The sequence below is a fragment of the Emys orbicularis genome, chromosome 7 (genome assembly GCF_028017835.1).
Source record: "Emys orbicularis isolate rEmyOrb1 chromosome 7, rEmyOrb1.hap1, whole genome shotgun sequence".
Classification (NCBI taxonomy): Eukaryota; Metazoa; Chordata; order Testudines; family Emydidae; genus Emys; species Emys orbicularis.
The window spans coordinates 83,448,120-83,475,781 of record NC_088689.1 but is presented as its reverse complement, the minus strand read 5'-3'; the positions used below and the strand labels follow the sequence as shown (position 1 = coordinate 83,475,781).

Here is a 27,662-nt window from a genome sequence, read left to right as displayed (position 1 = left end):
CTGGTGCCAGACCTTGACACTGACCACTGGCAAAGAGTGTAGGGAAATCCCAGCACTTAGAGCAGCTGCCCTGGGGTTATTGGTGCTGCGTGGCCATGGCAGGAATGTGAGAAGGGCCTGGACTGGAGAATGTTCAGATCTACGTGAGAGCTGGGACTCTGGGGCCCATCTCTTGGCCTGATCCAGCCTGTGCAATGTCCTGGGAAGGGCCGGAGTGGGGATATGTTCTGCTGGGCCATGAGGCTGATTCCAGCTGCGATGCCAGATTCCCCTCCAACCCCAAGTCCGGCCTAACTCCCTTTCCCACTGGGCTTCTTCTCCTTATGCTTCATGGAGGCACAGGCCCCTCAGCACTAGGTACAATGGCAGGGGAGAGAAATGGGGGAAGAAGCAGATTGAAAAGGAGCCAGGAATGGGAAGGAAGGAGGAAAAGACAATCCTGAACTGTGGGGAAGCGGGGGAGTGGAGGGTGGGGAAGAGGCAGATGGCTAAAATGGAGCATGAATGGGTGAGTCCTGCAAGGGAGTCGGTGCGTGATACCTGTCCTGCATGGAGCAAACCACCTGCCTGCCAGGGGATGCAGATGCCACCTGCCCTGCTTGGAGCAAACCTCCTGGACAGCAGAGGGATGAGCAGATGGCATACGGCCACTCTGCACTGTGGAGGGAATCCGTGCACAGCACAGCACTCCACACGATGCCAGCCTCGTGCCCAGCAAGGGAAGTCATGCAAACAACCCACTACGCGCCCCAGGGAAAACCCAGGAACCTCTGCTGCCCCATGCAGAGTGAGCAGCACATCTCCCTTCCCCACCTCTGAGCACGGCTGAATTGCCACATGGATCCAACCACCTTGCTCCCACCCCCTCGCCCTGGCCAGCTGTCTGCATGGCATTTCTTTCCATGCCCAGGACCCCTGCTCTTAATCAGCATGGCCTCCCTATGACCCCCTTCTTCCCCACAGGCTTTGAGCCTCTTTTATTGAGTGTGGAGGAGAAAGAGCCCTTTCAGCATAGCCATCTATGCTCTAGAGCCTGGGATGGTCCCGTCCCTGCGTCCCCTCCCGCACAGTCACACCAGGCAGCGGGACACAATTGGGGCCCTGTTCCTGGTGCTGCAGAACCCCTGCGGCCATTCGGCAGGGCCTCGGCATGGCCCTGCTCCATGGCGTGGCTGAGCTTGGGTGGGGGCATGGAGCCATGGCTGCCTAGCGGAGATCCAGGCTGCGTGAAGAGGCTGCTTTGTGCCACCAAGTCAGGGGAGAGGCAGACAGCAGATGCCAAAAGCTGCACAGCATGTCAGCTGTGCAAGGCCGATGGGGTGGGGACAGATCTGCAAGCCTCCCCATTTGCACCAGCCGGGTTATTAACACTCTCTGTGACCTGGGCTGGAAATCAAAGCTTTCCATACATCAGTGTGCCATAGTCAGGGACCCAGGGAGAGGGGTAAATAGGACTCTGGACACCTGAGGTCAGATCCTCAGCTGGTGTCAATTGGCAGAGTTCCATAGCAGAGCTGGATGCCAGCTGGGGATCTGTCCCTCCACGTGTGAGCTATTTCAGTCTCCCATGCCCCCAGTGCCAGAGGGCCCAGGGCACGGAGCTGGGCGCACGGCAGGAGGATTTTGTTCTAAAGCAGTAGTTCTCAAACTGTGGGTTGGGACCCCATTTTAATGGGGTCGCCAGGGCTGGCGTTAGACTTGCTGGGGCTTAGGGCCCAAGCCCCACCACCCTGTGCCAAAGCCCGAGGACTTCAGCCCTGGGTGGCGGGGCTCCAGGTTACAGGCCCCTGGCCTGGGGCTGAAGCCCTTGGGCTGTGGCTTTGGCCCCCCCACCTGGGGTGGTGGGGCTTGGGCTTTGGCTCTGCCCCCTCTGCCCAGGGCGGGCTCAGGCTTCAGTCCCCCCTCCTGGGGTCATGTAGTAATTTTTGTTGTCAGAAAGGAGTCATGGTGCAATAAAGTTAGAGAACCCCTGTTCTAAAGGACCGTGGTTTTCTTTTGGTGGAGTTTTCTCTGCATTTATTCTAGACCGATTCTCCCGCTGAGTTGAAGCTGTGCCTTTCCTGTGGCTCTTCCTCACATCTCATTGAAAATGACTAAACTCTAAGGAGGAGAGCCAGAAAGACTTCAGATGCAGAGCCTCCCCCCCCCCCCCCGTGCTGTGTTGTGGGGAGGGGCACCCCCAGATTCTGGCATACAGTGCTGTCAGATGCCCAGCATCCTCTGATGCCATGCAGGGATGTTGGGAGATGTAGAATGCCCAGGCTGCAAGGGCCAAGACCACTCCTCCAGCTGCCCAGAACTAGACCCATGGGGCCAAATTCAGAGCAGTCATAGTAAGTCTGTGTTGGTGTCGTACACACCTTATCCCATCCCTTCCAGTGTGTATCTTACTCCCACGTAGACAAGCTGTAGGCTCCTAGCCACTGACCACCATGTTATAAGCAACTCCTAGGCATCGCTTCTGGACTCCAGCTGAGATCTCTGACCCAGCTTGTGTTCTAGGCAGCCTGGTGGCATCTCTGTCTCGCCTCACCCTGTATCGTGTGTCCTTCCTCTTCCCAGCACGTGTTCAGCTTGGATCCCATGAGCGTGCAGAATGGGCGGGGCAAGTGTCCGCATGAGCCCAACAGGGCCTTTGCAAGCACCTTCACTGGTAAGTGTCCTGCTGGGTCAGCAAAAGACTCGACCCTCCACAACTGACCATTGCTTAGGGTTGAGCTGCCCTGATAGGAACCCTCGTAACCCTGAGATCTCAGGTCCCTGCTGCTAACGCACAGACTGGAGAGAAATTATTACGGAAGATCATCAGCTCCAGCGGTATTAGGGACAGTGGGGTTCGACAGCTGCCAGTCTGGATGAGACATGGCACTCTTGGTCAGCACAGTTGGGCCTGGAGTAATTTATAACCAGTTAGAAATCTACTTCGGGATTCTTCCCTGGCTAGAGCCAGCTTCTGAAGTCCACATTTCCAGTGGCTCCACCTAGAGTCCATTCCAGGTGGGCACAGAAATCCAGATCAGGGTCTTTCCCCTCTCAGGGACTCTAACCTGGGTCAGGCCATAGACTTTCCACTGCATATAGATAGCCCAATCCCTTTGCAAGGTTGCTGCCCTCCTTTTCCAAGATGGGTTTGCAGTCCACAGGGCCGTGCTGTAGGGTTTTATTTTCTCTGTGGGGCTGTTTTCCCAGGAGGGGAGCTGTACACAGGCCTCACCGCAGACTTCCTGGGCCGGGACTCGGTGATCTTCCGCAGCATGGGGTCCCGCTCATCTCTACGCACCGAGATGGATCAGCGCCTGCTGAATGGTAAAAGCACATTCTCTGACTTTGCCTGGGGGTGCGGGGCAGGGGCACTTCGGCAAAACCCCTAGAGCTTGAAGTCATGGCTAATTGGTATTAAATGGAGCAAATTGCAGCCACCTTCCTCTTTAATACAACCCCTGGATGCCACCCACCCCACCATGCAGTGCTCACTGTAGGTCCGTGCAGAAGGCCACAGTATGCATGATCAGGCTGTGGGGGCATTGGTCTGGGAGATGGTGAATGGGAAGGGAGGGTGTGGCTTGGGCAGTGGTGAATGGGAGGGGAGGCATGGCAGGAGGCTGCCCAATGGTGAATTGAGGAGGGCAGAACTGGCCCATGGTACAATGGCCTGCTAAGATGTGGCCCATATTATGGCAAGTTTGAGAACTCCTATCTGACAGGACTGGCCGTGGGCTTCCTGCTTGCTTCTGCAGCCAGGACATGGGGGTCTACAGGCAGCGGCGCTCGCAGCGGAGTCTCTCCCAGGGCCTGCACCATTTGGAGCGGTGCTGGGCTGGATGCTGCCCTTCGTGTTTCTTCCATGTATGCTCTAGCTCTGCTCTGGGCTCTCTCTCACGCAGACCCAAAGTTTGTGGCCGCCTACTTGATCCCAGACAATGACGACCGGGACAATGACAAGGTCTATTTCTTCTTCACGGAGAAGGCGGTGGAGTCGGATGGCAAAGGCCGCGCCATATTCAGCCGCGTTGGGCGAATCTGTGTGGTGAGGTCATGGGAGAGGATGTGTGCTGACATTGGAGTGACTGTTCTGATGAGTTTTGGGTGGTGGGACCCCCCCAGTAGCATTACTGGGTCTTCAGGGGTTAATGGAGGTGCTATGGGGGAATCTCCTCACTCCTATTTGCTCCTATCCTCCTGTAAATAGCTTTGTTCTGAAAACAGATGTTGGGTAAAGTTTCAAAGGTGCCCAATGGGCCAGTCAGAAATTTTCTGGTAAAATGTTTTTCAGTGGAAAATGGGGATTTTGACGTGATGTGATTTTTCACAGTCTGCTTTCCATGGAAAACCATTTTTTCATCAAACTCAACCCCCCCAAAGCCAAAATATTTCACTTCAGAAATGCTGCCATGGTCCCTCATGGGAGTTGTAATTCAAGTCCCTTGTGTCCCCATTCTCCTCTATGGACCAGGTGTCTCAGCCAGACTTCATGTCCCATGATTCCCTGCTCCCCCCCAACAGGCAAGATCATGATGCATCTTGGGAGATGTTGTCTTATTAGGGAACCTGGCTCCTAGAAGAGAATGGAAGCATAAGGCATCTGAACTACAACTCCCATGAGGCATCACAGTGACATTTCAGAATCAAAATGCTTTCATTTACAGCCAAAATATTTCAGGGGTTTGGTTGGTTGTTTTTTTGGCTGAAAATTTGAAATTTTCCACAGAAAAAGGTCCCCATTTGCTAACTAGCTCAGCCACAAAGCAGCAGTGCCTGGAGCACTAGGGTCTGGTTCTGGGCTGCACTTCAGCAGGCTTCAGCCCCTGTGGAGGTTTTATGACCCCTTTGCACCTTCTGGGTTTTAGACTGCTCCAGGGGCTGAAACAGCCCACAGCATAAGTGTGAGCAGCTTTTGGTCATTCTAACTTATGGCTGCCCATCCTAGACTGCCCTTGAGCTATATGCAATCCTGAACGTCTATAGCACTCCATGTTCTGGAGGGGGGCAACGTAAGCAGCCCTACACTGTGCCTGGGCTGGGGGAACACTCCCCTGGTATTAGCAAAATGCTTGGTGCAGACATTTCTGGGTAGATTTGCAAGAGAGCTCAGCTCCCATAACTGTCAGGGCTTTGCCTGGTCCAGCCTCCAAAGTCCAAAGAGCTGGAGTTCACACCACTTCCTGCAGGAGCTGGGTAGATCTCACCACTGAGAAATTTCTTACTGAGAGACAACCAGAATCCTCTCTCCGTGGCCCTCATTAGCCTTGAACCTCAACAGCCCTGTGAGGTATGGCTATTATCCCCATTTTACAGATGAGCAACCGAGGCCTAGAGATGAAGTGACTTGCCTAAGGTTGCACGGGAAGTCTGTAGCAGAGCTGGGAACTGAACCAAGGTCTCCTAAATCCCTAACCACCAAAGTGACAGGGCTTGCGCAGTTGATCCAAAGCCCACGGCACCTCCTCCTTGATGTCAATTGACTTTGGCGCTGGCTCTTCCAGACTTAGCTGTGAAATAAAAGCTGCTTTCTCCTTCCATTTGGATTTCAGGAGTGAGACAACCAAAGTCACCTGTAGTGTTTTCTAAGCACTTCAATCAAGGCCTCACACTCCATATCGCCTGGTGCTTGAGTGTCACGTAAATCTCTCAAGGCTGCGAATGATTCTTTTCCAGACAAGGCTAGGAGAATTCTGCTTCATGACTCTCTTTAATGTGGTTGGCACAAAAATCCCACTGAAGCCTTTGACGAGAAACATGAGGATTGAAGCTGACATTTCAAGTGGAATCTCTCCAGTTTCCCGGCCATTTCTACTTCCCCTTTTCTTTTGTTCTTTATAAATCAGAGACCCTGAGCCTCTTCCTGGCCACTGTCTTGCTTCACAGTGATCCCATCCTTCACACCAACCATGATTTTGTCTCACAGATTTCAATTAATTCATCATGCCTCAAATTTAAACTACAATGACTTTAATTGGGTTGGAACAGCAACAGCAAGCATGGTGAAGGGCCAGATTCTGACATTCCCACTAAGTAATGCCTTACTTGGCGAGTTCAATAGGACTGTGTGAATAGGTAGGTCCTGGGTGGCACCATATGGCCCGAGTTGGTGCAGTGAGAGGGTCCCTGTTAACTGCAACTAGCCAGAGCCATCCGTGAGGTCATTCTCCACCTATAGCAGCTTGTTTTGCCTGGTGGCTCATCTGTGCTGGTTCTGAATCCCACTCCTTCTCAGGTAGCCTGCGTGTCAGAGCTGTGGGCCACTTCGGCACTCTCTTGGACTCTGCCTGGAGTGGGCTCCAGACCTGGAGGGCACAGTGAGCCCACACGCCATCGTGACAATTCGGAAAGTTCCACTCACAGCTCTGTGGCATGAAGTCCTGCTCTTCTTTTGATGGACTGTGGCGATTGGTGCAAAAGATTTTGGGTCATCTCTGAGGAGGTCTGGTCACGAGTGGCTGAGAATTAGAGTTGGTTGAGAACTTTCAGACAAACGTGTTTGTTGTTTTTGGAAAATGTCGATTCCTTGAAGCTGTTCACGAGAGTCTGCTTTGAAGAGAAACTCCTGATTCAATTTTTTTTTAATTGTTGAAATGTCCCGTTTTTGACCATTTCTAAATGAGAAATTTTATCTTCTGATTTGAAACAACTTTGCATATTGAAATTTTGATAATTTATACTAAAAAAAAGTTTAAAGCATTTTAAAAAGGTTGAATTTGAAATGAAATGATCAAAATGAAACATTTTGATTGCCCCACTGTCCTGATTGAAATTCTTTTTGGATTATCAGTTCATGAAAATTTATGAGATTGTGACCTTTTGTCCTCTTTCAGGACAGGAAACAATTTTGAAGTTTATTCATATTGTGATCCTATGCTCAGTAGAGCTGGTTAGCAATGGTTTTCCCATCCTGTGAGAGTTTGAGATTTTGAGTCTCTTTTTTATACTCGTCTCTTGTTTTGCCTGGTGGCTCAGCTGTGCTGGTTCTGAGTCCCACTCCGTCTCAGGTAGCCTGTGTGTCAGAGCTGTGGGCCACTTCCATGTGAGGATTTGCAGATTCCATCCTGGGTCACAGTTTGCTTAGTCCCTAGGGAATGCAGCTTGTGTTCTGAAAGTGGCAACATTTCATCTCTTGACCTCTCTCTGCCCTCCAGAAATGGTGACTGTTCACAAATTTAACCCTGGTGAAAATCTTCAATTTTCGTGGTAAGACTTTTCCCAGCAATCTTTGTTGTGGGGGGAGGGGGAAAGGAACAGATTTCTTCCCTGATGGGGGATTAGGATATTTTGGGAGCTGTGTGAAAACTTCCAGGTGGACATTATGGTTTACTTCTTCTGTTGCTGGTGGTGGGAATTGTGCACAGTCCTGCTCTGGATTTGGCAGAAGGAAATAAAAGCTAGAAGATCAGGCGCTTCCAGCCAGGGGCTTCCTATTTGCATATGCAGGGATGAATGCATGTTCCATCTCAGTGGAGGTCCCGTCCCTGAATGCATATTAGCTGTGAGATAGGCTGAGCTGTAACACACATGGAGCATGACCGTGGTCTCCCTCCCTGCCCTCCATATGGATCATTGAAGTTCAACTGTCCCTCCCCCACCCCACTTTTGGCATCGCAGCGTGCTGTTTGGATAGGCTTGCTCGAGTGGTTTAGGGTAAGGAAGATGTCAAGCCATACAGCTCTCTACCCCATGAGGCTGCCCACCTGTTGCATTCACAGCTGTGGTGACATAGCAAAATTAACATATAGATGGATGCATTTCACTGCTACATGTCAATAGGCCTCGTGGCCACTGGCCTCCATGCAACACCAGGGATGAAGATGGGCCAAACCTGGAACCACTTATCCAAACTCCGGCGGATGGATCTGGATCCAAGCCACCAAGACTTGACCAACGGAGTTTCACAAAACTAAACCCATCCTTGGCTTTGCCAGTCCCTACTGGTAAGTGCTTCTCAGTCCCAGAGACCATTAGCTGAGCTGCCGTCTCCCTGCACTATCCACATACTTGCTTTGGGGTCAACTCTGTGGGCTGTGATTAGTCTTGTATCCTGCCATGATCAGTGTCAGAAGCACCTTGTTGAAGAGAAGCTGGAATTTCTGAGCTCTCTGCCCTCACTGGCCCCGGAGGGATGAAATCTGCTCCTGCCCTTCCTTTCCAACCGTTGGAAGTCTGTTAGTAATCAGGGGCTGGAGTGGAGTGTGGGCTCTGAGGAAGGCACCGTGATGGAATTGCTACAACACCTGGAAGGCGGTGGCTCAATTCCCGGCCCTGTCATTCACAAGCACAAGTTAGCAGGCCCCAGAGATCCCGCGGAGGCAAAGAGAAACATCTGTCGGCTGGCAGCATCAGCAGCTGCTTTGGAAGAGGCTGTGGACAGCGTGAACTGGAGGAGAGGATGGCAGCTCTCCATCCAAACAGAGCAACGCTGTCGGCTGCGAATTCTCTGCTCCTGCTCTAACCCCAGAAATAAACCCCGAGACACAGGAACAAAGAGGTTATTTATTGGACTGATCAATCCCTGCATGGAGTGGGATTCTTTGTTTGGGCAAGAGGCTGGAGTGGGCACAAGAACTGACTGACTAAGATGCCTTGGACACACGAAAAATACACATGCACGTGTGCAAAAGGTCATCTGCACTGGCTAACAAATTGGCCTAGGGGGTTAGTGCACTGACCTTGCCCTGTAGACCTAGGGCTCAGTGCTGGGCTAACATCCAGTGCAGCTGAATGTGGGGTAAAGTAAATGTGTCTCTGAGCTACGTCTCAGCCTCCTCCAGTGCTAGGGCAGAACTGGCTCCTGGCACAAGTTAGAGGTGCCCCACAGCTGCTCTAACTTATGTCGCTAGACAGACAGTGGATTGTTCCTATCTTAGGTCCTTACAGAACTCCTATTACCATAGTATCTACAACTGGCTACCCCATCTTGGGCCGCGAGGGATTCCTGTACTACAGGGGATTCTCCAGCTACCCTCTGAGTGCGGCTTCGAGGCCCCTTTGTATAGCTGGAGTGTCACAAAGAGGATTTAGCTTGGGCCGAGGATTTGACCTTTTGACGTAAACCCAGTTGAGATCACTGGTGAAATTATTTGGTGGCCAATTCTCAGTTTTTCCAGTCATTAGATTGGTTGTGCACAGGACAGGCCTGGGGTCAGACTTCCAGGAGGTAAGGTTTGCTGGGCAGGACTGAGAGGCATCAGCAGAGCAGTGTGAGAGCCCAGCACTGGAATAGCTGGGGGCGGCAGGTCAGGCTGGAGAGGCATTGGCAGAGCTGTGGGGGGGAGCCAGGGCTGGAATAGCAGGGGGGCTGCAGGGCAGGATTAAAGTGCACTGACAGAATGGTATAGGGTCTTAGGCCAGAATAGCCAGGGCCTGCAGGTAAGGATTGGGGTGTGGGTTCAGTTTGCCCAGTGCTGTGTGACAGGTTCAGAGTTCCCGTGTTAGTGTATCAGCAAAAAGAACAGGAGTACTTGTGGCACCTTAGAGCCTAACAAATTTATTTGAGCATAAGCTTTCGTGGGCTAAAACCCACTTCATCGGATTCATGCAGTGGAAAATACAGTAGGAAGATATATATACACATCACCCAGAGTCAGGATTACTAGCCCTGCACTTACATAAACCCCATATGCCCCCGAGCTACAAAGATCACCCCTCTGCACGTGCCCAATGGCAGCATGCGGTCTTGGACAGGGAGCCGGCCCGAGGGATTGCTTGATAGGGGATCCCAGAAACAATCTCAGGATGCTGCATCAGAGGCCACATGCTGTGTTTGGTGAGGGGAATGTCCATCGGGCACAGACCAACGGATAAACTCAGGCCAGGCTGGGATTCATGAGGGGCAAGAAGTCAGAGCAGGGCCTAGAACCTGTATTTTCTGCTTCCACACACCAGCCCTTTCCTTAAGCAGCAGGCACTTCCCTTCTAACTTGGCCAAGCAGGCTGGGCAGAGGTGGTTTAATGAATGCCTGGTTCCCTAACAGGGAAAGATCAGAACTCTGGCTGAATGCAAGTTCTGCGCAATGCCCCATTGATGTTCATTTCCCTTTGCGTTGGGTATGTTTATAACCATTAATGGAAAGACTCCAGGGAGGGCCAGATTCTGATCTCAACTCTACTTGTGTCAATCCAGAGCTGCTCCATTAAGTGACTCTGGATTTACACCTGTTACCCATAATCTGCTTCTGTTCCTTTCTAGGGAATAGGAAGCTTCTTCCATTGGTGCTGTATCCCCGGTGTGTCTCAGCCAAGGGGAGGGGCTATGGAAAGCTTTGGCCTGGAAAAGGAGAAAGGATGGTGTGGGGGTTAAAACGCCAGACTGGGAATTGGCCCATATGGGATCAGTTCCCATATCTGCCACTGACTCACTGTGTGATCTTGGGCAAGTCACTTAGGGTCACATTTTCCCATCAAACTATCTGTGGCTCCATTTCTGGGACCCTGACTTCAGAAGTATGCAGCCAAAGTGGTCATTGATTTTGGGTGCTCCATGGATCTCAGCTTGGTCCTCCTTTCCCCCAGGTGTAACGATGCGGTTCTGGCGGGACCCAACTGAGAGTGCTAATTCAGGGCAAATTGCTCAAACAAGGCAGTTACAGCCCTAGGCTGGGGTTTTTCCACCTGTAAGGCAAACCAAACCAGCCAGACAATGAAGACTTTGGTCTCACCCCACTGGCTAGCCACAAGTCACACAAGCAATTCCCTTAGACACTCCAGTTTCCCAGTATTACCACCAGTGCCACTCGATATGGGGACAAATGGTTATGAAAACCAATACCCCAGTAAAAGAAAAAAGGTTCTCTCGATCCCAAAGGACCAAGCCCCAGATCCAGGTCAATATACAAATCAGATCTTGCCCACAGATCACGCTGTTGCCAATCCTTTAGAATCTAAAATCTAAAGGTTTATTCATAAAAGGAAAAAGATATAGATGAGAGTTAGAATTGGTTAAATGGAATCAATTACATAGAGTAATGGCAAAGTTCTTGGTTCAGGCTTGTAGTAGTGATAGAATAAACTGCGGGTTCAAATCAAGTCTCTGGAACATCCCCAGCTGGGATGGGTCATTCAGTCCTTTGTTTAGAGCTTCAGTTTGTAGCAAAGTCCCTCCAGAGGTAAGAAGCAGGATTGAAGACCAGATGGAGGAGAGGCATCAGCCTTTTATAGTCCTTTCCAGGTGTAAGAACACCTCTTTGTCCTTACTGTGGAAAATTACAGCAAAATGGAGTCTGGAGTCACATGGGCCAGTCCCTGCATACTTTGCTGAGTTGCAAGGCGTATCTGCCCTCTCTCAATGGGTCAATGGTATAGCTGATGGTCCTTAATGGGCCATCAAGCAGACTAGGCAGAGCTAACACCAACTTGTCTGGGATGTCTCCCAGAAGCATAGCATAAGTTTGAAATACAGACAGTTTAGAGCCAATATTTATAACTTCAACTACAAAATTGATACACACATATAGACAGCATAATTATAACCAGTAAACCATAACCTTGTCTTAGACACCTCATTTGACCCCCTTTATACAAGATTTGGTGCCACTACAGGACTTTGGTTGCAACTATGTTCTATATGGTCCCAGATTAGATCAATAACGTCACACCAGGCAATAGTGGTCTCTTTGGGCCCTGATTATAGTCACTTGACTGATCTGGGGGGTCGTTGCTGGGGGTGGAACAGTGTTTCCCTGGCCTGGCGTGCAATAATCCCATCTGAGCTGAAGGTCAAGCAGTATCCTCCATCTCCCATCGTCTCCTGTCAAGGTACCATGACCTTGTCCCCTCTGGAGAAACTAGCTCTGTGGCTGCTCATGTGGCTCAAACCTCCTAAGCTCATTGTCTCTAAGCTAACCTTTTATCAGGCTGCTTCCAGGTGTGTGCAGTGACGTCCCTTCTCCTTCCAGAATGATGCAGGAGGCCAGCGGGTGCTGGTCAACAAATGGAGCACCTTCAACAAAGCCCGTCTGGTGTGCTCCGTCCCAGGGCCGGATGGGATAGACACCTACTTTGATGAACTGGGTAAGAGGAGCAACTGCTTGGACGCTCTCTGGCTGTGGGGCTCTGGGCTCGGGGCCGTCTGATACGTGTGTGGCCAGGGGACTGCTCACTTGGCCACTTGGCAGGGGTGGGTGGAAGGAGAAAGCCCTGAATGTTCAGTCTGTGCTAGAAGTTGGGCGCAAGTGCTCTGCTGAATGGGGATGGGCTGCTGACCTGGGGCCTCTGGGGACAAGAATGGGATCCAGCTGTTTGTCTCTGGGATGCTGTGGAGTCCAGAGATGCTCTCCAGCTTGGCCTTCGCCTTTTTGGGAGAATCTTGGTGGGGGGCTTGCCTCACTCTGTCCCACCCATCCAACCCTCAGCAGGTGGAGATGGGGGGGAAGAATTATTGATTGGAACTGGCTGGGGGATAGGCTGCTGTATCCCTTGGGACACAACTCTTGACAAGCCAGCAAGATGCTGAAAGCATCAAGGAGTAGATGGGTGGGGTGTGGGGTGCTGTGGAAGGGGGTAGTTTGATATACAGGGTGACCAGCCTTCTCTTCCATAGAGGACATCTTCTTACTGAGGACCAAAGATGGGAAGAGCCCTGAGATCTATGCCCTCTTCAGCACCATCAGGTAACAACTCACAGCTCCTCTCACTTTCTATAATGAACAAAAGGCTTTCTCCTGTCACTTGAAAATTAACATCAGCCATTCCAACACCACCAATCCCCACCCCTTTTCCCCATGCTGCTCAGTATTATTATTGTTTATTATTTACATTGTGGTAGGGCCAAGAGGATCCCAGCCCAGTGGGCTAGGCACTGAACAGAGTGGCAAAAGAAAGTCCCTGCTCCAAAATGCATATAATCTAAGTGAGAAGCGATAGTTTATCTAGTAACTATGCAATGGTAGAAGAAGTCACCTGCATAAGGATGATGAATAATGCAAATGCACTGGGTTGGTTTTGGTGTAAATATGTATAAATAGCCGTAGCTCTTGGAGGTCCTACAGATAGATATGTTGTAGTTATGGATCGATAGTAGATACCAAATAGGGTCCTTGGTGCAGTGTCTGCATAATCTGAGACTCAAAATGGACAGTGCTGCGCAGATCCATGTACAACAGGCTTCAAGAGGGTGATTTATGTAATTTGGAGCAAGACAGATTCAGTTAAAATATTAATACTTGATGTCTCAAAGCAAATCTTTCAGTCTTTTAAAGCAGTCTTTCTGTAACCTGAAAATGGCAATACCACGCCTCTTGGTCGCTAGGTCTTGGGGTCAGAGATAAGGTTGTTATTGGGATGTCTAATGTGAACATTCCCATGCACAGATTTGGGTTTGTATAAAGGCACTTGATTTCTTTAGCTCGTTACTTTAATTGACTTTTTCCAGCCTTTGTAATAGCTAGGATTCACTTATTTTAACCTGTAACGTTCATGATATTTATTGTTTTGAATGTTTATACTTTTTACGGTGGCCTCCTTAGTTTGAATTCAGCACATTGTCTTCTGGGGATTTATACTGTGATCTGATCATAGTCCCATCTCATTGGGCGGGCTGTTGCCCGTGGATTTGCAGTTAGCTTTTGGATTTGGTGTCTGGTTTGGTAATTTTATCCCTCCTCAATACACCCATCTCTTGCACAGGTCCCCAGCACTGTTAATAGGAAGGGTTTGCTAGCCCTGTGTGTGTGTGTATGACTAACAATGGATCCTCACCCTGGACCAATTCCTCTCATTTCAGCAACGTCTTCCAAGGCTTTGCCATCTGTGTGTACCGCATGGCAGACATCTGGGAAGTTTTTAATGGGCCCTTTGCCCATAAGGATGGCCCGGATCACCAGTGGGCAGCGTATGAGGGCAAGGTGCCCTACCCCAGGCCAGGAGTTGTAAGTGGTTCACACCCTTGTTTTTGAAGGTGTCTGGAGAAGACTCATAAAATGATCCATTATTAACCCCATCTCACTTCACCCTCTGCAAGGGGTGGTGGATTTGCCTTGGCACGAACTTCCCATCAGTTTTTCCTCCTGGGTCTTTCAGGGATCATCATCAGAATCCGTTTCGGGAGGTGGGACCCACTTTGGGATTTAATTGAGGCAAATTAACTATTCCCAGGCAGAGCAGTGTCTACGACAGGGGAGGGCAAACTTTTTGGCCTGAGGGCTGCATCAGGTTTCGTAAATTGTATGGAGGGCCGGTTAGGGGAGGGGGTTGTGGCCCAGCCCTCACCTCCTATCTGCCCTCCTCCTCCCGGACTCCTGCCCCATCCAACCCCCCCTGTTCCCTGTCCTCTGACTGCCCCCGGATCCCCACCGCCCCATCCAACCACTCCTCTCATTCCTGACGGCCCCCCAGGGACCCCTGCCCCATCCAACCACCCCTTCTCCCTGTCCCCTGGCTGCCCCCGAAACCCCTGTCCCTGACTGCCCCCTGTTGCCTCATCCAACCCCCCCTCCTTCCTGACTGCCCCCCCCCCCCCGGGACTCCTGCCCCCATTCAACCCCATTTCCCCCCTGACCACCATCCACACCCCTGCCTCCTGACCACCACCCCAAACTCCCCTGCCCTCTATCCAACCCCCCCTGCTCCCTGCCCCCTTACCGTGCTGCCTGGAGCACTGCTGGCTGCAGCGCTACAGCCGCGCCACCTGGCTGGAGCCCTGGCCATGCCGCCGCCACCTCGCAGCACAGAGCACCGGGTCAGGCCAGGCCCTGCAGCTGCGCTGCCCCAGGAGCTCACAGCCCTGCCGCCCAGAGCATTGCGCCGGCGGCAGAGCGAGCGAGCTGAGGCTGCGGGGGAGGGAGGACAGCAGGGGAGGGGCCAGGGGCTAGCCTCCCAGGCCAGGAGCTCAGGGGCCGGATGTGGCCCGCGGGCTGTAGTTTGCCCACCCCTGGTCTATGACATGTTTTCCCATTCAGTATAACAACCCTTCCTGGGGTCTCACCCCCCACACCGAGCTGGCCTGTGTCTGAGGTTGGACAGGGGAGGAGGAGATAACACAGGGGAGCTAATGGGAATGAGCCTTCCACCTTGGCTGTTAACAGGACGGATCTGAGCTTGAGAAGGACGTAGAAACCCAGACAGCATCATGGAGTAGAGATTCCCAAGGCCCTTGTTAAGGCCGAGCAGGTGGCTCACAAGCGCTGGGCTGGGGAGGCTGTAGGTGGGGTCTCCTAGTGTCATGGCACAGGGGTGCAGAGCAGGAATGCCAGGCTGAAATGCTGTCTCTTCTGCCTCGTGCCAGTGTCCCAGTAAAACCACCAACCAGCCCAGCCGGCAGTACGGCTCCACCAAGGACTACCCCGACGAGGTCCTGCACTTCGCCCGTGCTCACCCCCTTATGTATAGGCCCGTGTACCCATTGCACCGTCGGCCCATGCTGGTGAAGACCAATCTGCAGCACCGCCTGCGGCAGATCGTGGTGGACCGGGTGGACGCTGAGGACGGGCAGTATGACATCATGTTTCTCGGGACAGGTGAGCTGGCGCCCACAGGAGAACCCCCAGGGCCTCAGCAAGGCCAGCCATTTCCTGCTAGATCTCCCTTTGCTCCCTCCCCTGGCTCTCCACTTCTGGGCCATCCTCCCTGGTCAATTCAGCTGCAGCTCACAGCAGGTCTTTCAAAATACCATGTTGATTATGATGCCATCAGTCTGTCTACACCAGGCCTGCCAACATTGCTAACCGCAGTGGAGCTGAACATGCACTAGCTGTTGGGTATCTGGGTAGAATAGACCAGCTGTCCCAGTTACAGGGTTAGCTGCATCTTTGACCCCTCTTCAGTCTCTCCCAAGTGCTCCCTTTCCAGTGACAGGCCCTATGCCTCCACTTCTCTCAGGCTGGAACCTCATGATCCCCCCACTCTCATTCTGGACCACCCCAACATCAGCACCCTTGCTGACCAACCTTGGTGTCTCTGCAGGTCCAGCTGTCTTTGACACTCGTAAGAGCTTTCCCTAAGGGACCTGTGACCAATTGGTGGATGCAGTGACTCTAAGCACCTTCTTGCAAACGTTTATTTATCGATCCATAGGAACATAGCATTCCCAAAGAGAAGGGTTAAAACAACAGAAGGCTTACATGCATACGTCTGACTTAACCTTAGCATTTCTCTCAATGCTTGGCCAGGCTAGGGTTGCCAAGTTTGGTTGGATGGATTCCTGAAGGTTTCATCACGACATAATTTTTAATTAAAGATCAATCTTTTAAGTCCTGGAGACTCCAGGACAATACTGGAGGGTTGGCAACCATAGGCCAGGCCCAGCTGCTCCCAGGCACTCACTGCTTCTGGGGGCTGGTTTTCAGTCTGCTTCCCTGCAAATGCTGCCTCTGTTCCCTGCCTCCCCTGAGCTTCAAGGAGGGTGTTTCTTTAAAACCGGGCAGGCCCCTGTTGTATTGATATTGATCTGAAAGACCTAAAGAACTAAAGGTGTTTATAAACTCTGTCACTGTCCAACATTAAAGCAGTAATAGGCGGGTTTGGGATTTATAGGAGAAAGGGGCTGTAGCCGTGCCTGCTATGATTGTTTGTGTGAGTCATTGTCCAGCTGGCTGGGAGGGACCCCTTCCAACATCCTAGCAGGGAAAACCAGTGATCACCTTCTGGTGAGTCCAGGCCCTGACATTCATGGTGCAGGACAGTTCTCTGGTGCTTGGCCCTGGATGCAAACCAATGGTGAAGAGCTTAGCCTTGTATGCAGGTTGTGCACAAAACAACAGGCGTGTCACAGCAGGAATTGTCTCCATCTGCCCCCGCTGCCAGGGATGGCCAGGATGCCAAGGTGAAGGGCTTTTGTCAATGCTCTTGCTCTGTTACCACCCAGATGCCGGCTCAGTCCTGAAGGTCATAGCCCTTCAGAAAGGAAACTTCGCCGCAGCCGAAGAAGTCATTCTGGAGGAGCTGCAGGTTTTTAAGGTGAGATAAATGGCACATATGTGTGAATGATAGTGGTGTGCAGGCACTTGTGCGTGTGTGTCTGAGTGTGCCACATATAGGAGTGTGTCTGTGCAATCAGTGACACACACATAGTATGCATGTACAATCCATGCAAACTACGTTACCACCTGTGCTGACACGTGTGTGTGACAGTTTCATATGTGGCACCTGCTGCATGAGTAAGCCTGTGTGTGCGACTGTTGTATGTGCGGGGTGTGGCATAGTGCCTTCCGTTTGGGTAAGTGTGTGCGCACGTGAGCTGTGTGTGTGACCATCTCCAGTGCAGGCCATGGGCTGGGATCTCCTCTCACGCTGGCATAGATAAACGAACTCCGTGCTGGGCTAGTGGGGAAAGTGAGAGGAGAATCCGGTCTGATCTGGGTGGGCTTCTGGGGGAAGGGGCTGGCTCCATTCTTCTGGGAAGCTTTAGTTCTTGCTTGTGTGTGAGCCCTCGGGAAGCAGTAAATGCTATACATGATGATGGGGTGGTGCGGGGTGAGCAGGAAGCTGAATAAACCTATAAGGATTGAAGATGTCTCAGACAGAATGTGGAGTTTTTGAAGGCAGGGGTGGGTCGTTTCTGTGCCATGTCCTAGCTGAGGGCTGTCTCTTCCTCCCCCAGGCTCCCACGCCCATTACCGCCATGGAAATCTCTGTCAAACGAGTGAGTAGTGGCTTCTCGGTGGGACAAATGCAGGGCAGAACCCAGCCTGGCTAGCACGCATGCTCGACATAGATGAACACAAAGGGGCTGCGCAGGGAGCAGAGAGACGCTGGGGGCAGATGTGGGTGTGTGTACCAGTATTTAAACTCCAGGAAACCATAACAGTGTCCGGCTTGGACTAGACCGAGCAGGAAGCATCAGTGCATGAAGATTGGCAGATGCCTCATGGCTGTGGCTGCAGCAGCTCTGGGGACCACAGTGTGAGAAGCACGGTGTTAAGCTATCCTGTCTATCGCAGCAGCCAGTGCAGGATGTCTCCACACAATGGGGCTTCTGTCAGATGCCTTGGAAGACCATTCCCCAGCTTAATGGAATCTCTCTTGATATTCATCCTAAAATGTTGGTTGCCCCTCTTGCCACTTCCCTCCTAGTCCCGCCCTCTTTGCCCACCCAGTGGAAATTCCTCTCCTTTGGGAGTGTTTATTTCTACCTGGAAACGAACTCTGGAGTTGATGAGCAGGGAGCATCATCCATCCATGTGTTCTTTGATGGATCTGCCTGGCTGGTTACTAGCCTCCATACACAGCCCTGTTGATATGTTTCCATCCTGCCCTGCTCCCCCGCTACTCCAGTCCTGCACCCCCATCCCAAAACTACACCAATGCACTTCCCTCCTTCTCTACAGCTTCCAGCCTTGGGCTCCCCACGCAGCTCTGCCAATGCCCTTGCAGCACCCCCGCTAGTCTAGGCCTTGCTTTCCTGTGGCGCCTCAGTCTTTGTCTGTAATAACAAACCTTTCTGATCCGGTCCTGAACCCAAAGCAAGCAGAACAGCGCCAGTCTCCAGCGACTAGGCTTATATGGTCCCAGGCAGGCTTTGAACCCTGTCTCCTGCTGGGGAGGGGAGAGTGCCCCAACCCCACTGCTCTGCCCAGCCCCTATTTGCCATGGGATCATCCTGGAGATCTGGGCTCTAGGCAGAGCCCCCCTACTGTTTACCAGCCTGTTCCCATTTACTCCCACAGCAAATGCTCTATGTGGGCTCCCGTGTGGGGGTGGCCCAGGTGAAGCTGCACCAGTGCGAGACCTACGGCACAGCCTGTGCTGAGTGCTGCCTGGCCCGGGACCCGTACTGCGCCTGGGATGGCATCTCCTGCACCAGGTACCAAGCGTCAAGCAAGCGCCGGTTCCGCCGCCAGGACATCCGGACCGGGAACCCTATGCACCAGTGTCTGGATCAGAACCTGACCGGTAAGGTGGCCCATGTGCTCCGCCTGTATCCCAGCCCACGTGTGGCTGAGAGGGGCCAGCTTCCCACTCAGCATCCCAGTGGGTGCAGATAGGCCTAGAGGGGCCAGCCGGTGGCTAGGCATCCAGGACTCTCCTGCCCACACAGACGGTCCACTGGTGTCATGGCAATGCCTGGGCTGTCCTCCCATGTAGCTGGGATCCTGAGCAGAACAGCACCTTCCTCCAGGTGGTGTTTTTGCCCCAGCGAGCTTTCCATGTGTGCTGAGCAGGGAGGTCACTCATGCAGCACCCCGGCTCAGCTCAGACATCCTGCACCCACATCCCAGTCAGAGGCACTGAGCGTGGGCTCTGCGGTCACAAATGAAGATTCTCTTAACCAGCTGTCCCTGTGATGTCATGCCACATGGTGATGGGGGACAAGCCACCCCTGCCCACAGAGCAAATCCAGCCAAACGTGCCCTGCCAGCACTGCACGGTGTCATCGGGGTCTCTCCAGATGCTCTGGGCCCAAGGCCAGAGGACCTCACCTGAGCGGAGTCAGGGCTGTCCCCTAGGGGTTGGGGTGGGTGGTGGCTGCCCACTCCATGGGGTGCACCACGTCCCTCGGGCACTGAGCGAATGTCTGTGTTCCAACAGTGGATGATTTCGACAGCGCCGAGGAGAAGGTGGTGTATGGGACGGAGCACAACAGCACCTTCCTGGAGTGCGTCCCCAAGTCACCCCAGGCCACCGTGCAGTGGTTCCTTCAGAGACCCCACGATGAGCGAAGGGATGAGGTGAGGCGTCCTTCTCCCCCATGCCTCCCCCTCCCAGTCTGCCTCCTGTGCTGGAGCACCCCGCCCCCATGCCCAGCATGGTGCCCCTTACCCATTGCCAAAAGCTTCCAGTCCAATGAGCAGAGTCCTCCCTGCCCCTCTTCTTGGCCTCCCAGTCGATGAGCTGCCTCTTGCCCAGGGCTCCATGTGCCAGCAGCTGTTGTCTGCCCTCTGCATTCTCTTACGGTCCGTGCTCGGGGCTGGGAGGCGCTGGAGCGTTGTCTGAGCAGGTTTCTACCATTCTCTACACGCTGAGCAGCTACTCGCTGTCTGACGAGACAGCCTGCAGGGGCCTCCTCAGTGAACGTTAGATGAGCTCTGGGCCTGGGGCAGGACTCGCCTGATGCTGTGAGAGCAGGTAGAAGACGGCCCCATCAGCAGTGGATTGCAGGGGGTAGGAAGGAGCAGCCGTGCCCAAGGAAAGCAGATGCAGGCAGAGATGCAGGAGAGCTGGTTCCCTCGGCAGGGTAGCCCCATGGAGCTGGCACTGGGGAGCCGACATGGGCGGCAGGTATAATAGGCTGCCGTGGGACACTGGGCTGGGGCTGCTCCGGCCAGGGCACGGATCGGTCAACCAGCTGAGGCTGCTCCGCCGGGGCTGGCCTGGAGCTCCTCTGGCAGTGGGGGAGGGGAGGCTCAGGGTTCCAGCTGGCCAGGGGCTTCTCGGACCACGGGATGGGGGACGGGGGGCTCAGGGCTCCAGCTGCGGGGGGCGGGGCCTCGTGTGGAAAGGACGGGGCCGTGGGGCTAGCCTTCCCGGAGGGGGGTCCACTGTTCTCTGGGGACCTCTCTCGACAAGCCACCCCAAGCAGGGTTTTCTGGCTCCGATTGCCTCCACTGGTGACAGTGGCCGGGATATTTTGCAGGCACCCCTTGCTCTGTGTGGGGAGGTGCACACAGCCCCTGGGACCAGATCATCCTGGGGCTGCCCCTCTGACACATTTGGCCCCTGCTGTCTGATGATCAGCCGCGTCTGGCTCGCTCCAGGCCAGCCAAGGCTCTCGCTCTGCTTCCCCACTGACTTGCATCCCCGAGTTCTTCCCACGTGCGCCCCTTCTCCGCTCCCTCCACCTACCCAGCCCTCCTGCTGGACGTTCCTGAGAGACACTCACCATGGAGGCGGGATCTCTCTGCCCCAGCTCCCTCTGCAGCTGGCCAGCCAGTGGAAACCTGCCAGCACTGCTGTAATGGAGGAGGGGAGGGTGGGAGGCTGCTTAGAGTGCAAGGCTGGGGGGAATGTCTGGAAGCCACAGAAGCCATCAGATTCCCTTTGACTGGGGGCAGGGCGCCAGGGGACCTGTGGTCAGAGCCGGCATGGCGGGAAATGGGATATGGGATCACGAAGGCCAGGGGTCGGAGCTGTTGAGGTGAGAGGTGGGATATGGGATCACGTGGCTCGGTGGTCGGAGCCAGGGGGAGGTAGGATATGGGATTACATGGCTTGGTGGTCAGAGCCGGCATGGCGGGAGGTAGGATATGGGATTACGTGGTTTGGTGGGAGGTAGGATATGGGATCACGTGGCTTGGAGGTCAGAGCCGGCATGGCGGGAGGTAGGATATGGGATTATGTGGCTTGGTGGGAGGTAGGATATGGGATCACATAGCTCGGAGGTCAGAGCCGGCATAGCGGGAGGTAGGATATGGGATTACGTGGCTTGGTGGTCAGAGCCAGTGAGGTGGGAGGTAGGATATGGGATTACGTGGCTTGGTGGTCAGAGACAGTGAGGTAGGATATGGGATCATGTGGCTCGGAGGTCAGAGCCGGCATGGCGGGAGGTAGGATATGGGATTATGTGGCTTGGTGGGAGGTAGGATATGGGATCACGTGGCTCGGTGTTCGGAGCTGGCATTGCGGGAGGTATGATATAGGATCACGTGGCTTCATGGTCAGAGCCAGCCCAGCAGTCCCTACGTTCCCACGTTTGATTGCCGTGTGGTTGCTTGCAGGTGAAGACGGACGAGCGGATCCTGAAGACGGAGCAGGGGCTTCTGTTCCGGAGGCTGTATCGCCCGGATGCCGGCACCTATTACTGCAAGAGCCTGGAGCATGGCTTCGCCCAGACCGTCACCAAGGTCACGCTGGAGGTGATCGAGAGCCAGCAGCTGGAGCACATCTTCCAGCGGGATCACGAGGACGAGTCCCCTCGCCCACCCTGCCTGGTGCCGGAGCCCCGCCTGCCGCCGGGGCACAGGGCCTGGTTCAAGGACATCATGCACCTGATCGGCTACGCCAACCTGCACCAGGTGGAGGAGTACTGTGAGCGGGTGTGGTGCGGCGACCGGCAGCGCCGCAAGGCCAAGCCCCCCAAGAGCAAAAACGCACTTAGCGGCATGGATGCCGGCAAGAAAGGGAGGGCCAAGCTGCACGAGAGGAACCGGATGCCCAGGCAGGCCATGGCCACATAGAGACCGAAGGGAGGGGGGTGTACACGAGGGGGGAGATGGGAGAGAGGAGGGACCATCCTGGAACAAACCCCTCCCTGAAAGGGACAATCCACCCAGCTAGGAACAGTGTCCATGCTGCCCTAACAATAGGACCTGCCAAGCCAGGAGCTGTCTCACCACATGGCTGAGTCTGGAGACATTCACCGTTGGAGGGACGGGGCATCTCTTGATTCCAGCACTGGAGACGGCTCGGGGAGCTCCCCCGTCCCACCGGAGCATCCATTTCCCACCCCATTCCAGCATCTCTCCCAGTTGGGGATGTCTTGTTTCCGGCCAGGCTGCAGGTGCCTTCAACGATCACGGTGGGGCTCTCCACAATCCTCAGTGCAGCCCCGGAAGGGCGTGATGTTCCGTAGGAGCCTGGCAGCTTGAGGGGTGATACAGAGCAGAAGGGCCGATGGAGAGGCTGGTAAGCAGGAGCTGGCTACGTCCCTGATGGGAGAGAAGGAAAAGACCACCACTCCCGCAGCACTGGGATGTCTTGGTGGGTTCGGTGTGGAGCTGGGATAGCCAGGTTGAGTGCCCCGGAGAGAAGAGCCAATTCCTATACACCCAGCTGGGGCCACAACCAGCTGTTCAGTAGGATACCGTCTGCCTCCTCTGGCCATCTCCCACGGCACTGTGGGAGTCAGAGGAGGAGGAGTGAGTCTCATCAGAGCTTCGGCCTAGTTATGGACAGAACTGTCACCAGGGTGGAATTGAACGTTATTTGCCTCCCACAGGAACCCTGCTGTCTCCCCCCAGCCTGGCACTGGGCAGCAGTCACAAAGGGGGCCCAGCTAGTCACTTTACATGTGGCCTCAGTCAGGCTCTGTCAGGAATGCCCTTGGTTACAGAACACACCTCAACATTCACCTGGCCATGGACTCCCCCTACTGCTTGGTGTCATGGCAATATTCACCCAGCCGCGGACTCCCCCGCCCGCCCAGCATCGTGGCAACGTTCACCCAGCCGCGGACTCCCCCGCCCGCTCGGCGTTGTGGCAGGGTTTACCTGTCCACGAACTCCCCCGCCCGCTCGGCGTTGTGGCAGGGTTTACCTGTCCACGAACTCTCCCGCCCGCTCGGCGTTGTGGCAGGGTTCACCTGTCCGCAAACTCCCCCGCCCGCTCGGCGTTGTGGCAACGTTCACCCGGCCGCGGACTCCCCCGCCTGCCCGGCGTTGTGGCAACGTTCACCCGGCCGCGGACTCCCCCGCCTGCCCGGCATCGTGGCAATGTTCACCTGTCCGTGGACTCCACCGCCCGCTCGGCGTCATGGCAGGGTTCACCTGTCCGTGGACTCCCCCGCCCGCTCAGCGTCGTGGCAGGATTCACCTATCCGTGGATTCCCCCGCCCGCTCGACATCCTGGCAGGGTTCACCCATTCGAGGAACGCTGCAGCATTCACCTACCTACAGCACATTAAGGAATGAGGGTGTCTTCACTGAGCCAGTGACCTAGAGCTGAAAGGCTCCGTCTCTCCCTGCAGATCCCCGAACTAGGCGATCCCCTCCGCAGACCCGTTATCCACTGACTGCTGGTGAAATCCATCAGTTTTCTGAACAAATAAACCAGCCCATTGCTGTGGAAGTGCAGACAGGGAGTCTCTTGCCTCTTTGTGTCCATTGAGTGGGGTTGGCTGTGGTGCTGAACGTTGTCTTGGTGAGCGATGCCTGAAATTAATGTTTGCTTCCAAAATGCAGTTCCAGTTGTGAAACTGAAGCTGGTGGAGTTTTTCCAACTCCTGCTAGAGCAATGTATATTTCCAGTGACTAGGCAGCAAAAGTCTAAGTGTCAGGATTTGATCCTCTTATGTATTTATTGATTTATTAGGGGCTTTCCCCCCTAGGAGTAGTCCTTTAGAGCTCTCTGTAGTCTCCTCCCAAATCAGACTGCTTGACCTCAAACCCATCACAGATACAGCCTCAAAGAGAGAGAGTGCCAGCGTAATGGCTGATCGGTATTGTAACGATCTGGCTAGTACAGATCACTGGCTGCCTTTTGCTAGCTGGGAATCATAGGATCAGATCTCTGATGCAGCTGGGAATCCACTCAACCTGACCTGGCCACTTCAAGAGACCACCAGGAAGCCAGTTGTAGCAACCTGATTTTCCGCTTGGCCCTGGTGCCAGTTAGAGCAACCTAGGGGATGCTCTGATTTACACCCTCTGTCAATCCTTTCAGAGGGACTGTCGGCCAGCCAAGAATAGCCAGAGCGCAGTAGCGCTTCAGCCACATACCTACGCTGGGGAGGGGTGGCATAAGAACTGGCTATGCTGGCTTTACACCACCTGTGAACTCCCTTTGCCAGGCCAGACACAATAGGTATGAGAACAGAAGATACTCTGTCTTGAATTGTGTGTCATAGGCCCTATATAGCTGAGTGCTAATGGAGATTCTCCAGGAGCGCAATGGCAGGGGAGCCTAAAGCATGAAAACAATGCTCATTCTCTGCTAGGCCGTGCACCAACCACCTCCCCCATACTCTTGGCTTCCGGGTTATTGTGCCCTCCTTGAGGTCCCTCCAGGGGGTGGGGCTCTGTGTTAGCTTGCCCTGGCTGGGCAGCTGTGGGGAAGGGAAGCCTTTATGCTATTTAGCTGAATTGTGTTGTCTGCCTCTCCTGTCCCAAGGCTAACGCTCTCCAACTATGCAGAGAGGCCGCGCTCTAGCCCTGCTTTGAGGGCTTCCATAAGTGTAAACTATTTGCTTTACCCAAGGTGACCTGGGAGAGTGGGAGTGGGGAAAAAGCCGAGTGCTGGCACTGGTCAGACTGGTTCCTGATTAAACACAGCGAGCCAGCGCCAGGTGGGTCTGATTTGCACGTTATAAAGCACCAGTGCCACAGAGGAAAATGTGAGCAGCTGGGGTGGAGGATGGGCAATGCAAGTTCCACGGAGCGAGGGCTGGATTCTCCTGTCTGTTACACCAAGCTAGCCCTGCTGTGCTGTAGGGGTTGGACTCTAGCACTGGGAGTCCTAGTGCCCGCTCTGCCACTCATTGCGTGACCTCAGGGGAGTCACTCCTGGAGCCGCTCTGGGCCTCAGTTTCCCCATCTGTAAAATGAGACTGACCTACCACCCCAGACGATTGCTGGGCTGAATTCCTTCAGGTGCTTAGACATACTGGGGTGGAAGGGTGGGAAAACCCTTAGCTAGGTGCTGCTTTGCAGAGCACTGTAATAAGGGGAATGCAGCCCTGTGTTAATACTGTAGTATATTTATCTGACACGCCCTGAGATGAGGAACTCCCTCCTGCCTCTGCAGGGGGCCGGATCAATGATCTTCGCCGTCCCTAGCTACTTCCTATGAGTAACTGGCTGGCCTTCATCTAGGGCTTTGAGGACAGGCTCTGTAGCCTGAGTGCGGGGGAGGAGAGGCAGGCCAACAATCAGCACTTTCCTGCAGCTGGCTTGGGTGCAGCTACGGGGCATTTATTTTTGGAAAGTGGCGATAATGTTCAAAGTGAGCAGGAAAGGGAGTAAAATAACAAACAGTCCAATACCGTGTGGACAGGGGGCTGGAAGCCAGCAGCCAATGGTAGCGAGCAGCCTGTGGTGCTAAGTGGCCTGAGTCCTTGACACCTGTACAGAGTTGTTGTTGTTATCTGTATTGTGGTAGGACCCCAGAGTCCCAGTAATGGACCAGGACCCCACAGTGCTAGGTGCTGTACAAACACAACCAAAAGGAGAACCCTGCCCCAGAAAGCTTCCAATCAAAGTTAAGTGCATGTAAAACCAACCAATCAGTGGCACCAATTCTCAGCTATATATAGGCTAACTCCCCCCCCCCCACATTACCATAACCCCACCCAGGGGAGGGGATTATTTTATAAATAGCTTCTCCTCCATTATGGCTGGAAGGACAGGCCGGTTGTGATGGGGAAGGCAGCCTTGGCCCAGGTAAGCCCACCCAAAGGAAGGGAGTTGGGAACAGATGAGAAGGGTGCTGACCAGTCGGGGAGCAGGCATGCTTCTGCCATTGACCTTGTCCTTCCCAGCCTCGAAAGCAAGGGGAAGGAAAAGGGGGTAAGGAAACCAGATGAAACCTTTATCTAGGGAAATGCAAGCCTCCTCGTCCCCCAAATGTAAAATGTATTAGTAGTATAATTAATCTAGGCACATAACAGCTGTCACTGTGGCCCTTTGGACATAGATGGTAACAGACCCCTGCCATTGAGCTAAGGGAGACTCTCTGTTAGCAGTGTGGGGCCTTATTCTGTCCCCCAGAGGGGAGCTGGTGACTGAACTGGTTTTCAGCCAGGCTCAGAAATCTGCAGGGACCCAGGCATTCCCTACAGCAGTGGTCCCCGAACTGTGGGGCATGTCCCCTTAGGGGGCATGAAGGAACGTCCAGGGGTGTGTGGCAGGGCTCAAGCCAGCCCCCACTGGGAGGGAGCGTCCCCCCCAGCCTCCATTCTGCCCCCAGCTCCGCTCCCGGCCACTAGCTCCACTCCTGGCTGCATCGCGGCTGCTGGCCTCTCTCAGCCCCCAGCTGTGGTTCCGCTCCTGGCCCAGTCCCCGCTTCCCCCCCCAGCCGTGACACTGCTCCCGGACCAGGTGTGTGTGGGGGGGTACAGACACATTTCATTACTGTTCCTACAGCGAGGGCTGGAGGATAGATCTTGCCCATTGTCTCCCACTCATCCCGTTTCCCGAGAGCTGTGATGTCCATAGCTGGCCTGTGGGTGCAGCTCAGGATGGGAAGTGGTTGGGGAGTGTGTGGGCACCAGTCCTGTAGCTTCCCCTTCCCTGTTTGTTAGCTCCTTCCCTCCCCTGCACCTGAACACAAGGAGAGAAACTGACCCTGCTCCCGCTCCTCATGAGTGAAATCCTGACTGCAACTGCTGCCACTTCCTGCCTCACATGCCAACCTCCTGGAATGCCTCCCAAGGGTTCCATATGCCAGGTATAGCTGACCTTTGGAACTCACTGCTACAGGAGGTCATCAGAGTCAAGGGGTGGCATTTCCAAAGGGCCCGGGCGATTCATACTTACTGATAACACTTGGAGCTGTGCAATTTAAGCTGAGAAGCATGATCAAAGTTTATGCTTCCGGGCAGAGGAAAGGCTACGAAAGGGTGCCACCCACGGCAGGGTGCATCGCAAAGAGAGTGCTCTCATGTGCCTTCCCCTGGTGCACTGGAAGAGCCAGAGTGCAGGACTGCAGGGCAATTCCTGGCATCCCCATCAAAGGACGTAGCTTTCAGGTGACTTTCAGCAGCGTGAGGCCACTGTCTGATCACTGGGGCCCAGCTCCCCCGTGTTCCATATCTGAGCTGATGCTGCAGCTTCCTCCAGCTCAAATAGGCAGAAAATCCCACTGCGGGTTTCATTAGCAGGGACAGGCTGCAGGGCTGGGAGCCAGAACCAGAGGAAATCTGACTCCCACTGTCCCTCTCTCCTGACCTGTCCCATGTGATATTCCCCCTGCCACCTTCGCTCTCCTTTCTCATTCTTTCTTCTAGGGTTACCATATTTAAGGTTTTAAAAAAGAGGACACTCCACGGGGCCCTGGCCCCGCCCCAACTCCACCCCTTCCCCAAAGACCCTGCCCCAACTCCGCCCCTTCCCCAAAGTCCCCGCCCCAACTCCGCCCCTTCCCCTGAGCGC

The 27,662-nt window shown here is 54.0% G+C and overlaps 1 protein-coding gene across 1 annotated transcript in view; it reads left to right on the top strand.

Moving 5' to 3' along the window:
• The window catches only part of SEMA3G (semaphorin 3G), a 60,893-nt gene extending 38,859 nt beyond the window's left edge, over positions 1–22,034 (top strand). Inside the window, exons 5-16 of the mRNA XM_065407092.1 lie at positions 2,563–2,653; positions 3,190–3,306; positions 3,885–4,027; positions 11,883–11,997; positions 12,527–12,596; positions 13,709–13,853; positions 15,209–15,440; positions 16,787–16,878; positions 17,522–17,563; positions 18,588–18,813; positions 19,450–19,589; positions 21,576–22,034. Of these exons, the coding sequence (XP_065263164.1) occupies positions 2,563–2,653; positions 3,190–3,306; positions 3,885–4,027; positions 11,883–11,997; positions 12,527–12,596; positions 13,709–13,853; positions 15,209–15,440; positions 16,787–16,878; positions 17,522–17,563; positions 18,588–18,813; positions 19,450–19,589; positions 21,576–22,034 (1,872 nt within the window). The remainder of the gene's footprint in view (positions 1–2,562; positions 2,654–3,189; positions 3,307–3,884; positions 4,028–11,882; positions 11,998–12,526; positions 12,597–13,708; positions 13,854–15,208; positions 15,441–16,786; positions 16,879–17,521; positions 17,564–18,587; positions 18,814–19,449; positions 19,590–21,575) is intronic.
• Positions 22,035–27,662: the final 5,628 nt, after the last annotated feature.